Raw genomic sequence first — 15,447 nt, 5'->3', positions numbered from 1 at the left:
ACTTGGAGCCCAGGTAAAATAAACCCTATTTAATCTTTGTATTAGATAGGAGAACTTGTCGGTCATACATAAAAAGGTTCGCAGACCAAACAGATGTCACAAATCTCTTAGTTTGCAGGATTGGGTCTATCGCCGAGGTCTACACTTATCTTTCGGGAGGGTGTAGTATTCGCGGTATCGGACACGATTATGCACTATTAGACGAATGAGATCCATTTGGTCTCATTTTTCAAAAATTAAAACATACTACTTTCAAAACCCAAACTATATATCTTTTATATTTAAATTAAATCTCAAAAATTATTTTCATATTCATATGTTCAAATCTATTAATCGAAAAAGTTGACCGACACATTCTCATCAGTTTCTACAATAGATTATGTTTGATAAAAATGCTTCTTTATAACAGGAGGGATACTGTCCATAGGTTCTCGTCGATTAATGTTTAAAAAGATTCATGAGATTATGAGCTATAGCTAATGGCTAGCGGTGTAAATGCTCAGCTCGCTCGTGTTTGGTTCGTTAAGAAATAATTGGGTTTAAATTCAGCTTGTGTTTGTATTTTTTTTGGTAATATTGTGTTTTTGTTTAAATTTAAATGTTAGTTTACTCGTGTTCAACTCGTTTAAAAATACCTGTGTTTGAATTCGGCCTCTGTTCGTATTTGTTCAGTAATGTTGTGTTTGTGTTTGAATTGAAACGTTCGAAATGACTTATTTGTTACAGGTTGACTTTAGCTCAAAAATTAAGATTAAAAGTGTTGAATTTGTGAAAACAGATATATAAAAAAATGAATTTAAAAAATGTATATTTTTTTATTTTCATCAAATTAAGAATTACAATAAATTACAATTAAAATAAGAATTTCTAACTAAAATTTTATTACAAAAAATAACCAAAATACATATTTATAGATAAAATTACAATTAAACTCAGTGATAGTGAATACTGAAATGTTGTAAACTAAAAATGATTCATAATCCCCAGCAAAACGATAACAATGTCAGCAAGCAACCAAAAAAATTCAATTTTTCGCCCAATCGCAAAAATTAAAAGTTACAAAATCAAAGTTCCATGACCACAGCCCACAAGGTCACAACAAGTCAACAACAGTCGATAAAGAATCATCGATTTCTCAGTGGATCAATTCCCAACAAAAGCAATTAAGAAATTGTTGGAATTGTTCATAGTCTCAAACCACAAAAACATAAGAAACCAAATAACTTTAGTAATATGAAAGTCTTAGAAAACAAGCATTTCACCACATATGATAAATGTGCGTAAACAAAAATAAAATAAAATTAATCACATCTATGAAAAAAATCAACTAAAGCAAACCCTAGAATCACAATTTCAAAACACTCGTACTCAATGCTCAGTTCAAATGCAAGGTAAGGCACTAACGTTGTATGAACCAATATACACTAATATAAGTCACTAAGTAACCCACCAGCCTTAACAAAAATCACAAAAAACAAACCAACCCTCATTGCCTATGCAGCTCTGCTTCTGTATTCATTTAGCATCACTAGAAATGAAAATATGACAAAATATATGACTTGTTGCACGTTAAATCAAACCCTAAAATGGCTGGCAGTTTGGTACACAAAATTCTGGATTGTGAATGAAGCAATTCACATGGTACATCGAGAATGAAGCCATTCACATGGCATTCCTCACACGGGGATCGTATATTTTATAAATAATAGTAATATAATTGAGAGAAGAGAGAGTAGAAGAAAGTTCTAGGGTTAAAAATGAGTTGAGCCGAGCTTGAGCAACCCTCGGCTTGAGCTTGATTAATTAATTGAGTTTGAGCTCAAGGTCGTGGTCGAGCTTAAGTCTACGAGTTCGAGCTTATTCTTGAGCCAATTTGTCATAAAAGATAAAAAATAATATTAATTTAAGCTAATATTAACAAATATAATGAACAATAAGGATATAAATGATAATAATTTATTTATATAAAATATAAAATATTATTTTGTTAACATATTTAATAATTTAAAGATAATTTTTTTAAAATTTTATATATTTTTAGTATATTATATATTAATATATATTTTTTTAAAGGAACTGACTCACGAGCTAACGTGTCTAGTCGTGGCTTGAGCTTGGGAGCTTGGCTTATCAGCTCATCGAGCTTAGCTCACGAGCCACTTATCGACCCAACTCACGAGTCGGCTTGGCTCACTTACACCCCCAAAAAGTTCATAGAGGCTAGTCACTACTTACAAGCCACTACTCAAAAATGAGATGGATGCATTCTTATCTTGTTCTCTACCAGCGAGGTATGCTAGGGATGATCGTCGATTCCTAGGCTTTTGTTTGCGTTGCGATGAAAATGGAAATGAGTGAAGAGTCCTAACCCAAGCAGAGTTGCAAAGGCGTCGAGTTCTCTCTCTTAGAAAATGAAAGAGCAAATAATGACTGCATTTTGGTTCTGGCAGAATGGGGGGATAGAGTAGCCAAATTAACAGTGTTTGAGGTTTTATTTTTTATTATTTGTTAATATAACATATTAATATATCATATATTTAAATTATATGGTTAATAGATGTAAGGATTTTAATTTTTGAGTAGCTTAATTTTTTTCTGATTTATAATTGCAATTTTGTTTTTAATATATATACATATATAATAAATTTATCTGATTTATTTGAAAAATAACGAGCCAAACATGATCAAATAAAGATTTTTTTGTGTTCAACTTGTTTATAAACCTAGCCCAAAAAAAATATTCGTGTTTTGCTCATTTGCTTATTGAACAAACCGAACATGAGCTCCGTAGCGAGCCAAACACTAGCTGTTCATGAACGAAGAACATTTTTGACAGCCCTAGTAATGACTAGCAAATTGAATGACTTCTGGTTTTAATTAAAAAAAAAAAAAAAAAACTTCTGGGGTTTTAATATAGCTCCTTAAGAAGTATAATCAATAGTTTTTTTGTGATAATTTATGTTGTCAAGTTTTGATTAAGTGCCATGCATGTTCTTTTCACAGATGGAAATCAAATCAAATTAGTTCTAAATGTTGGTGGACCTGATAGATTGTCGAGGTTACAGATGGCTGAAGCAGTTGCAGACTATCGAGGATATGATCGATCACTGATCAAGCCTGTATCTGCTTCATCTGTGAGTAACAAACCACTCTCTCACAAATCCATATCTATTTGAGTAATGTTTATACACCCAAATATTCTACTCAGGTCAACACTTGAGGAAAAGAATCGCATATTTAAATACATCAATAATTTTTTTATTTTGAGAAATTTACACACGTAGCACAAAATTTTATGTATTTAAGTATCTCACGCAAACTTTCTGGCGCTTTAAATCTATGCATTAACAGTGTATTTCACTTTTAATAAGTGGTAATAGTGCTAGTTTAGAGTGCTGTGTTTGTAAATATGAAAGTTTAGGTGTGAAATATGTAAATACATAAGAATTGTGTGCTACCTATGTAAATGCACAAATATTTAGTATGTTTTATGCATTAATCCACCGTCAGAATGGTCAATCTGTTATGATAGAATTGATGTATATGACACTGGGGGTGTTCTGCCCATCAGCATTGATGACAATAATTGTTCTTACATCTAGTTCAACTTACGATCCTATTTTTTTTTAATTTGATTAAAAACTCCAACCCGAAGTTGAGTTGATGAAGCTTAAACACAACCTAACCTGACAAGAGAAACAATCAACTTATGGCAGGTTCATGTTGACACATTGGGTTTTCATGTGCTGACCATAATTTTACTTAAAAAACCTCAACATTAACCAATAAGAAGTTTGATTTAGGTTTTTTTTATTGGAAGGATGGAAATATCTCTTATTAAAAAGGTTTTAAGTTATCAGTTGACCTAAACTTGGCTTGATTTTTGAACTTATCTTTTTAACTTTGAGCTGGGGGTTCAACATATTCTTAAATTGTATTTGATGGTGATTTATAAGTTTGTAACCCATTAGACATGATAGAATAAATGATTTAAATGAATTTTGTTTGGCTTTGTTATTTGGTATGGTTTGTCTTTAGTGAATGATTTGAACAATTTTGATTTATTAATTTTTCTTTCTTTCATTTTTTAGTAATTTCTTATGCAAATTGGATATTTGATTTGTTTGATTGTAGCACAAACATGATTAACTAATTTTAGAGAAGTCATCTCCCATTGATGTGATGTCTAAATTTTATATTTTAATAAATTCCTTCTTTTGTCTAATTTCATCTACAAAATTTTGTTGCCCTTGATGCTATTCATGTTTGATATAGCTAACATTTTAATTATGGTGATTGAATTGTAATCGCTCGTTGATTTTGTGTGGGTTATTGTTTTGTTGATTTTTTCTAAATTTATTCGGTCATGACTTTATCATTTGGGTTCTAACTCTCCCATATTTATTGATTTGCGTCTGAAGAATGTAAAAATAAGTATTTAGTGGTTTGTAATTACGATATCCAAATCCTAATTCATGATGCATCAATTATAATTATATCAACAAAATATGGGATATTAATTGTGTCAATAAAAGTAACAGAAAATGCTATTTATCCATTGACATGGCAGGTTGTAGTTTTAGATGAATACATTGAAACTATTGTGAGATCATTCAATGAGAGAGATGATCTTATAAATTTTTTAAGATGGGTGGATGATTTGAGTGTTTTTTTTTTTTTTTTGAAGAGTTCAATGTGCCTTACTTCGATAGAGTTGGTTGTGCTAAATCAAATTTTATGCTCAATCTTTTTGGCAATGTTGTTGCTAAATTTTATTGGGATGAAATCAAATATAACTTAAAGATTAATATTTATGATTTTGTGATTTTAATGATTACTTGTATGATCAATGTAAGGCTTGTAACGAAGATAAATCTGGTGTATTTGAGTACAATGTCAGGTTTGTAGGCCTTATAGCTAAATACTATTTGTCTTTAAATTATTTTATTGCAATTGTTTTTTCTCTGATGATCTAATGAGAGAAATTTTGAGTGAACTACATTACAATTCACAAAAAAATAATGGATGAGGCTTTATAAATAGCTTTATATATTAAAGAATACTATAAAATCTCTCATGTTGGGAGTACAAACCTGTGTTAATTGCTAAGGGAAAGTCAAATTAATGTTTATTAAAAATACACCAATGTAAGAATCATGTATGGTTAAATTAGGTAATTGTTTATACTAAATAATAGTTCATGAATGGTCATGAGACGAAATTCTATGTTAAACCATTAAGCTTAAGTTTATACTAAATAATTTCCTAATCACACACGCAATTTGGTTTAAATACTGTTGTTTAAATAAGGTTTATACGTGTACGAGTGTTTACAGTTCCAGTAAAGATTGAAAGAGCAAATCATGAGTAAAATACATTGAGGAATGTACATGACTTGAAGAAAATGAATGGTCCGAGTAGCTTGATTATTACAAATGAAATAAAGATTTAGATTTCAAAATGCAAATTATTTTATTAATTTTTGAGTTTTTTATTGTTATATTTTTATGTGTTGAAGAGACTAAGATGACAAGCATGTACTCAAGAGAATCGAGCTCAAATTAAATTTAACATAACACAATATTTTAATTAATTTAAACTAAATCATATTGCATTATTTGGATTTTACTGTACAATCCCCTAAAACTAAAAAATTACTAGAATTGATTAGATTATTCGATCATCAATTGTATTATGCAATCAAGTTCAATTTCGAAATAACATGATGTGCAATTTTGTTAAGATTAAATGATGATACAATTTATGAAAAAATTGATTTTAACATTGTGCCGCTGCAAGATTTGTCTTGTTTGTGGAATGATGTTTATGATATCAATTTTAATTAAGTTTGATTTTCAAACTCGAATTAATTATACTTTTTGATGCATATTATATCGTAAGATTAGTGAAATTATCCCAATCAAATCCGCAAATTCAATTAGGTTGAATTATGTTTACCGGTGTAATCGAGTTAAGCCAACTCATGAGGTTTTTCAAGCTCAACTTGTTAAATAGCTTGTGAATTAGGTTCGAGGAGCTTTCATACTTGAGCTACCCTTATCCAACTAATTATCTCAACATCGCCTCATTAAAAATATTTATATAAAGTAAATTTAAAATTTATTAAAAATAAAAAAATATTGTAACTACAAAATTGTTATAAATATTTAAAAATTATATCTTATATTAAATGATTTCCCTTTGTTTGTTGTTTGATCTCTTTTTGGGTAATTATTACAATAATTTTACAAATTAAACCACTTTCTCTTTTACATGATAAATGAATTTGCGTTTTTAAAGCGCAAAGAACTCACAAGAGTTTACTCTTGTTTCAAATTGCAAAGCGAAGCGAAACTTTTATTTACTAAAACACTTGTAACATATAAAATATAATAAATATAATGGTGCATTTCCTTAACGGTTATAGAGCATTGAATATCTATTCGATGGCAAAAAGTTTGAGGTAGAATAGAAAAAAATATGATGCAAATTCAAATTTTTGACAATCTCTAAATTCTAATAGATTGTTTTAATAATTATAAACTAAAAATTTGTTGAAAAAGTTAAAGAACTCTTAAAAGTCATAATAAAAATATACGATTTAATTTATAAATAAATTAATAAAGTCTCAACACTAAAGCTTCATAAAATGAACTAATGAAATGCATTATTTATTATCTTCTTTTTCATTGACATTATTACTTTCTCCTTCAAGTAAAATTTTCTTATCTTCAAAATTTTATTATTCTTGTTAGAATTTTGTCTTCTTGCGCAAATATAATGAACGTAGGTTAAGAAAAAACTAGTTCTCAACATGGATGAATATTCCTTATTTTTTGAGATTCTAAATCTCAAGTACCATCTTCTGTCAACATTTTCTAAAGCTTGCTCAATTTTTTTCCAAATGAGAATTTCATGATAAAATTGCAGCTCGCCAGCATCCTCCATTTGTCGAACCAATCACTCACAATTTTTATCAATAGATAATAAATTGATTGGATCAATGTCATCTCTGAAATTGAATTTATTTAGATTGTATTTGATGAAAATTAAATAATTTAAATACTTTTGATCTAACCGATTTATCTTTATTTTATGAATTTATACAAAAAATCATAATAAATGCATAAAACATATGAAATACTTAATATATTTAAAACTTTTAAATTATTTACTTGCTCAAAGAGATTGCAATTCCTTTTATACCTAGTAGTATTGCAAACCAATCTTTGAATTTTAACAACTAATTCTTATAAACTTAGGGTCGATGCACCATACATTATTTATCACTCATCTGAGTTACAATTATAAGATCATGCAAAAAAAAAATTAAATCAGTTAAATAGTGAAAATTATGTTGAAGTTTTAGCTAGTTACTGATATCAGAGAAAAATCCCAAATCATAATAGAAAATGATAATTTTATTACTGAAATTCAAAAGGACTTAAAACACTGACTCTTGATAATAGGAGAATAACAATAATACAAACACGGAAGACATCCTAGGGTGGTAGACAGACAATAATACAAACACGGAAGACATCCTAGGGTGGTGGTGAGGGTGGTAGACAAATCCTAGGGTGGTAGACAGCGGCTGGGCAGCAAGTCAAGGGATTGGTTGGAGGAGATGGGCGCAACAAGAGGCTGGAATGAGGGTACAATAGGTAGCGAGGTGCTGTGAGGGTGATGACAACAATTGAACACAAACTTAGGGACGGCATAAGGGGAAAGCAGAGAGTAGACAACATGTTTTGGGGAGCAGGGAGGTGGGCAGTAGCAAGTGGAAGTGGTGGACGACGTCTGAGTGGCGAATTGGAGGCTTGGAAATGCTTGAAAATTGCTGAAAGCAGAGTTGGAGGGGACTGCCGAATGATAAATGTCTCGTCAGGGTAGAGCTACAGTCGGGGCACCACCTAGATCCTTGGAAACTGTCACCACCTAGGTCGAGTTACAGCCGGAGCATCTTGTCTTCGTCAGCTTTTGGAGGGAAAGAATGACTCAAAGGGAGAACTCAAAATTCATTACTATCAAAAAACTATTTGGTTTTTAGAGAACACACATATAAATAGGAGAGATTAAGGGATAGACTATGCAAGAATTAAAGAGGGGGGTGGCATGAAAAAGGAAGGAATTTGAAATATGTTAGAGTGGAAGGTGGTTGATAAGGTAGGCAATGAATAAAGAGGATACTCTTTATGGAAGTGAGTGAAAAGGAGAGTGGGGGAAGCTAGAAAGACAAGAAGGATTCGCGGTTACTGTAGCAACTACAGTAATCGCGTCCGCGGTACTTTAGCCGCTATAGTACCGCAGGATGAAAAGTTTCCGCATCAATCTCTCGGAGCTGAGGGAGCTTCAAATTCATTCATCGATGTTTTAGGGTTGAAAGATTTTGGTGTTGGCGGTTTGGGCAGGGGCAGATTTAGGGAATCCTAGGATAGGACTAGGGTTGGACTGTCTTTGATACCAAATGATCCGGAGAAAAAACCCAAACCATAATAGAAAATTATAATTTTATCGCTGAAATTCAAAATGACTTCAAACACCGACTCTTGATTATAGGAGAATAACAACAATACAAACACGAAACGCACCCTAGGGTGGAGGTGAGAGTGGTGGACGACGACTAAGCAGCATGTTAAAGGATTGTTTGGAGGAGACGGGCGGAATAGGAGGATGCAATGATGGTATAACAGCCGACAGGGTGTTGTCAGGGGGATGACCGCAGCTGGACACGGACTTCGGGGCGGCGGTGGCACGTGAAAACAGGGTGTGGATAACAGGTTTTTGGGAGCAGGGAGGTGGGCGGTAGCAAGTGGAAGTGGTGGACGACGACTGGGCAGTGGATTAGAAGCCTAGAAATGGTTGAAAGTTGCTGGAAGCGGGGTCGGAGGGGACTGCGGAAGGATAAATGTTTTGTTGGGGTTGAGCTACAGCTGGAGCACCACCCGAACCCTTGGAGACGGTCACTACCTCGGACAAGTTACAGTCAACGCACCTTCTCATCGTTGGGTATAATACCTAGAGGGGAAGAACGCCTTAAAGGCAGAACTCATAATCTCCACTCATCCAAAAACTGTCTTGTTTTCAGAAAATTACATATAAATATGAGAGATTAAGAGATAGACTATGCAATAATTAAAGAGGGGGTGGGATGAAAAAGGAAGGAATATGAAATAGGAGAGAAGTGGAAGGTGGTAGATAAGGTAGGCAATGAATAGGGATGAAACTCTTTTTGGAAGGGAGTGAAAAGAGAGAGTGGGAAGCTAAAAAGGCACGAAGGATCCGCAGTTAGTGTAGTAGCTACAGTAACCTCGTTCGCGGTACTTTAGCTGCTACAGTAACCGCGAGATGAAAAACTCCCGCGTCAGCTATAGTCATATTTGGAGATTTTTTTTTTTGTTGTAGATGATACACTCAGTGCCAAATCAACCGAAAACATTATTATAAGTAGAAAGTTATGATCTATGACCATACTTTCTTTTTAGTCTCCCACTAACCTACTCATAGCTATGTATAAGCATTCTATCAATTGTTTATTTAATTTTATCTTACACTTATTCTTGTCAATAAACTTTGGATTAAGATAAACATTCACTTGATTTAATGGTTGTCGAAGTTGACACTTCCATTTATCATCAATAATACAAAAAAATTGTTTATTTTCTTAGCTCTACCAAATGCAACACTGATTGCATCTTTCATTCTATCCATTGCATCGAAAATATAACTCATAACCAACCACTTATCATCTTCAACTAGACTTAGCATCTTTACTATCGAGCTTGTGATGTTTGGAATGTAAGTTACCCCATTCCGGAACCTAGTCTCAAGAATAATCTCCTTAGCTTTCTTCCCGTTATGATTAACATTAAATTTGTACCTATTTCAATCTTCATAAGCAAACATAATTCTTCGTTTTTTTTGCTTATGTATACTCACACGATGGGGGCACCTATAAGACAAATAAAATTATTAGTCCTGGATTTTATTGTGAAGAGTTGTAAACGAAAGAATAGTAGGAATCTTTATGATAAAATTAGATGAGGACATCGAAAAATCACAAATAAAATTATTTTTAGGAGTAAACTTCAAGATTTCAAGATTTGGGTTGTTCATGAAGAAACAAATGATATGTAGTATAAAGTAATAAACATTATTAAACAAGGGACAAGAGATTACTTAGAGAATTAAAAGGAAAATTTTCTATAAATAAAAATAGTTGATGGGATTAATAATTTGCAAGAAAAGATAAAATTTAAAGTAAATTGGTTTAAATGTAAATTTTTAGAGAACTGAGAAAAATATAAAGTAGCTTGTAGGGGGTCTAAGAGAACATTTTGTGACACTAAAAATTTTTCTTTTAGTGATCTTTATAATATAGTAGCTACTAAAGATAGTGAAAAATATTTGCCAAACAAAGAGAAAAGAAAAGTAAAGATTTAACTCAAATAAAATTCATTAAAGATGAAAATCAAAAAGTAAATTTCTTAGGAAAAAATATTCAGTATAGCTGGGTGGGTGGGTTATTTTGATAAATTTTTCAATGAAATTTTTGAAAATACGATCTACCTTAGTGATATTAATATCGTTAATAATAATAAAATGTTTCATTTTTATTGTAGTATTAGTTAAAAAGAAATTGTGAACTTTAAAGAATACTAAGGGTGGAAAGTCTGTAGGACTTGATTATATCCCAATTGAAGTGTAGAAATATTTAGGAGATTTGAGTGTTTCTTGGCTTACTAAACTCTTTAATATTATTTTAAAAACTAAAAATATGCTGAACTAGTGGAGGAAGAGTATTTTGGTCCTCATTTTTAAGAATAAAGGGGTTGCACTAGATTTTGCAAATTATAGAGGAATTAAGTTGATGTGTCATACTTTAAAATCATGGGAGAGGGTAATTGAACATAGGTTAAGTTGCATTACAAAGATTTCTAATAATTAATTTAGTTTTATGCCGGACGTGTCTACTATGAAAGCTTTACATTTATTGAAAGGTTTGATGAATAAGTACAGAGAGAATAAGGAGGATCTACATATGATTTTTATTGATTTAGACAAAGGTTACGATAAGGTTCCAAGAGATATCATTTGGAGAGTTTTAGATAAGAAATGTGTTGATATAACTTATATTCAAGTCATTAAAGATATGTATATGATATGTATATTAGAGCTAATAACTTATATTCAAGTCATTAAAGATATGTATATTAGAGGATTGACCAAATATTTTCCTATTTCAGTTGGATTACATCAGGGATCGACTTTAAGCCCATATTTTTATTTTGCTTTAGTTATGGATTCTCTTACTGGATATTTACAGGAGGATGTTCTTTGGTGTATGCTGTTCACTGATGATATTCTTCTTGTGGATAAGACTAGAGAAAAAGTTCAGGAAAAGCTTGAATTATGAAGATTTACATTGGAGTCTAAAAGTCTTTGTTTGAGTAGAGCTAATATGAATACATGTAATGTAATTTTAGTATTAGTAGCTCTAGTGACAAAATTGTAATTTTGGGCCCTCACCTCTTGAACGCCATTTCTAGGCTACCATTACTAGATTTTTGTCGTCTGATCGTTGTTATCACCATCCACTATTTCTTAGTTATAAGAGACTAAACAATGTTTCTAATTTTGTGATATCTTCTTCTCCTACTACGAAGGAGAACAAATTTTTGTTACTTCACATAATTGATTATTTGATTTGGTTTACCATATTTTGCTCTTTTTGGGCTTTTTATGTAGAACTTTGGTTTCTACCGTCCTCTTTTCGTTTATATTTTTATATTTGCAATCTTCGTGCAAAGCTAGGACACAAGTTTTCTATATCGCTTTGCATTTTATATGACATATTAAGTCAATTTTCTTTGCTTATATTATTATTATTATTTTGTGTTTCGCTTATGATTTTAACCACTCAAATTAAATTCTCTCTTACAAGTTTCAATTTTGTGCATACAAAGTTGGATGTTTGATTCTTTGGATGTTTTTTTCTTGATCTAATTTATTCTATATAATTTGTTGTTGTTTAGCAGCTCTATTAATATTGCTCAAATTTGCCACAACCTGGATTCTAATTATGATGCTTAAATTACATTATTCATATTCTTCCATAAGCATGATACCGTTTTCATGGTTCATAACTCAAACTTCAAACGTAGTCAAATTATTCAAATAGAAATTTACATACATACCACACAATTCTTATGTATTTACATATCCAACATCTGAACTTTTATATTTGCATTTACAACCCTTTGGTGCTATATAGCTGAAGTAATGTGATGCTTTTTATGTGATATTAAAGATTTGAGTGCTATGGATTTAAATATGACCCTTTAGATGTTAGATATGTAAACACAAAACGCATCATATGAATTATGTGGTATTTATGTAATGTTTGACGAAATTATACTTTGCAATCTTAAAGATATGTTTTTCAGATCAATCGTGGAGTAAAGTCCCCCGCAGATATATCTATGGATATTGGCAGGTTGATTGAGGTACTACGGATCAATCCTATTTCTTTTAAATATGGCGTCCAATTGACACTTGAAAATGCTTCATGACCTCGTAATTTGAAATAAATAAATAAATAAATAAATGATCAAAATATGTAAGTTATTCTGTTGGTTTAATATGCTTGTAATATGTATTATTTCTGTCACATTTTTTGAAAGTCTCAAGGGTGGAGATGAATGGGGTGACTTGTATTATATTTTGAAAGTCTTACGATTCAATTATGCTATTTATTCATCAAAATAATTTTTTGTGGTTATTGAGACTGTTTTGAAATGAGTGAATATTGTTAATAATTAATAAATTAGTTAATAATTATATTTATCCAAGAAAGTGCATTGTTCTTTATTTTTTATGCTCCTATTGATTCGGTTAGTTTTGTAAAATTAAGGTGATTTTGATAGAATTAGGTCTGTTTGGGGCAGCTGCAGCTTATTAAATAATCTACTGATAAACTGATTAAAATCTGTTGATAAGCTATGTGTGGTGGCTATTAGAAATTTTTATTTCTTTTGGAAAAGTCAGACCGCTGCCAGAAAGTTGCCGCCGCACCTAGATAGATGCGGTGTGAAAACGCTACTTTTAGTGTTTTCAAAACGCTCGACCTGCCAAAACACAGTTTACCCAAACAGTCTAGGTGCGATTTTAAAAATCCACCGCGCCAAATAAGGTGTGAAAACGCTACTTTTAGTGTTTTCAAAACGCTGGACCTGCCAAAACACAGTTTACCCAAACAGTATAGGTGCGATTTTAAAAATCCACCGCGCCAAATAAGCTGTCCTAAACAGACTCTTAGTCCTAACAAATCAAATGATTTTGATAGATAAAACTTGGGGTAAACTTATCCCGATTAGTTGATTGACATCCACAGTATAAGACCTCTTAAGTCGGTGAAAAGATTTTACATCCGGACTCCGGATGTCCAGACAACGACCTGGATGATGCAGCGGAGAAGGAGAGGATTCCGCGTCCGTCCTCTTCAGTGCATCCGGGCCGTTTTCCAGACATTCGGAGTCTGGATGTCAAATTTTCTTCAGGTCAGGGTGTTTGAATCCTCTTTGACACAGTTGCCCTTAAAAAAATGGTACTTGAATTATTGGTATATTAGGGGCAGTTAGAGGTCGCCTGGCCATTTCTTTTAACAAAAATAAAAATAATAAAAAATAGAACTCGGGTAAAAGCAATTATAATATTTGATGAACAATTAGATTGTCACTCATTTCAAATTTATTTATGATGTATTTTATAAAATATAAATTATATAAATTCCGTTAAGTATTAGCACCTAAATGAATAAGTTTGAATTTTTGATCTATTTGTTTATATTCAAGCTTGTTTATTATTTAATAAGAAGTTTTTTAAAAAATTGATAAAAGGTAAATTGAATGAAGATTTAATCACATATTGAAAATTTATTTTTTAGTTAATTTTTTTAAAAATTCTATTAATAAATACCGCGTTCTATATTACTGGAATTATAAATATGACGAAATGTAGAACAAATAGATTTATAGATTAATAGATACATTGTTCTTATATCTTTCTATCTAATGTGTATTTATAATATTTTATTTGACAAAAAAATATGTTACGATATCCTGATATGTTTTGCATCAAGTTAGGATTAATATATATTTATAATATTATAATTAAATTATCGGATTAATTATCTAATCTAGTTAAATATATGATTATACTATTAAAAATTCATTATTGTAATAATTTTTGAAATAAGAAAGTATCATGAATGTAATTTAGTTGTAATTATGTAATAGTTTAATTGTATTGTTTGCTAGTTTAGGATATTGGGACTAGGGTTGTGAAGAAGCTGAGCATGAGCGAGCTCAAGCTTGGCTCCTGTTAGACTCGTTTGAAATTTCTTGTGTTTGAAATTGGCTTGTGAACAATGTGTTTGTGTTCGACTGGATTTAAATGTTCTTGTTCGTGTTCGGTTTATGTTTGACATGAAATTGATTAGTTGAAAATTGAAAAAAAATATATGTAGGGTGTTATTTTCAAACCTCCTCCAACGTTGTATGATAAAAGTTGCAGAACCACACTAACCAATATGAATTCTTATATATATATATATATATATATATATATATATATGTATGCGAACAAAGGTTTGTCCATAGCTCATTTAACAAGGTTTTCGAATAGCAAGGTTTTCTATTAGCGGCTTTAATAGTGACATGATGTATATATTCTGAAGTTTATGGGCTGGTAGTTAATATATTGTCCATGGTCTGCGTCTTCAGTTTGAAAAGGAAATATCTGAATGGGCTCTCGGCCTGGCCCGCTTTACCCTTCGTTGTATATGCTTAGGGCCCTGAGAAGGATTTCCAGATTTTCCCGTTAAAATCAAAATTGAATTGAATTCGCTCTACATTGGGATTGGCGCCCTAACTATTCACTCCGCAGAATCAATCAATTCTTTCAAAAGAAATGTGAAAGAGATCTGCTTCCTTGTTCTCTGGATCATGGGGGTGAAGAATCTGTGGGATATATTGGAATCCTGCAAGAAAACCCTACCCCTAAACCATCTCCAGTGAGCTTCCGTTTGTTTCTCTTCTCCTTTGTTGTCGTTCATTCCCCGGGCTACATTTCTCATTGTTTATACTGTCTTTTCTCTCACCGTGTGTGTAGGAACAAGAGGCTGTGCGTTGATCTCTCTTGCTGGCTTATTCAGTTTCAGAATGCAAGCAGGTCGGCGTGTGCGAAGGAGAAGCCCTATCTTAAAACTCTTTTTCACAGGCTTAGAGCGCTCATTGCCTTGAATTGTAGCCTCATTTTTGTCGCAGGTGACGGTGACGCCATGTTTTCTTTTGTTTTTCAGTATATTATTTTTCTTATTACTTTTGTGTTTTCTTGAAGAACAGTGTTTTTATAGGATCTTAATATATATATATATATATATATATA

At 31.6% G+C, this 15,447-nt stretch overlaps 2 protein-coding genes across 2 annotated transcripts in view; both read left to right on the top strand.

Annotated features, from left to right (window-relative positions):
• Nucleotides 1–12,728, top strand: part of LOC110037639 (dTDP-4-dehydrorhamnose reductase) — a gene marked incomplete at its 5' end in the record, with an annotated part of 25,410 nt that extends 12,682 nt beyond the window's left edge. Inside the window, 2 exon segments of the mRNA XM_020742341.1 lie at nt 3,004–3,134; nt 12,447–12,728. Of these exon segments, the coding sequence (XP_020598000.1) occupies nt 3,004–3,134; nt 12,447–12,572 (257 nt within the window).
• Nucleotides 12,729–14,901: 2,173 nt separating this feature from the next.
• The window catches only part of LOC110022488 (flap endonuclease GEN-like 2), a 42,701-nt gene continuing 42,155 nt past the window's right edge, over nt 14,902–15,447 (top strand). Inside the window, exons 1-2 of the mRNA XM_020721488.1 lie at nt 14,902–15,073; nt 15,172–15,326. Of these exons, the coding sequence (XP_020577147.1) occupies nt 15,006–15,073; nt 15,172–15,326 (223 nt within the window). The 5' untranslated portion in view covers nt 14,902–15,005. The remainder of the gene's footprint in view (nt 15,074–15,171; nt 15,327–15,447) is intronic.

Source organism: Phalaenopsis equestris, unplaced genomic scaffold, assembly GCF_001263595.1.
Source record: "Phalaenopsis equestris unplaced genomic scaffold, ASM126359v1 Scaffold000002, whole genome shotgun sequence".
In the NCBI taxonomy this organism is placed as follows: Eukaryota; Viridiplantae; Streptophyta; class Magnoliopsida; order Asparagales; family Orchidaceae; genus Phalaenopsis; species Phalaenopsis equestris.
Note: the sequence above shows the minus strand (reverse complement) of the source record. Positions and strands in the feature narration are given on the sequence as shown.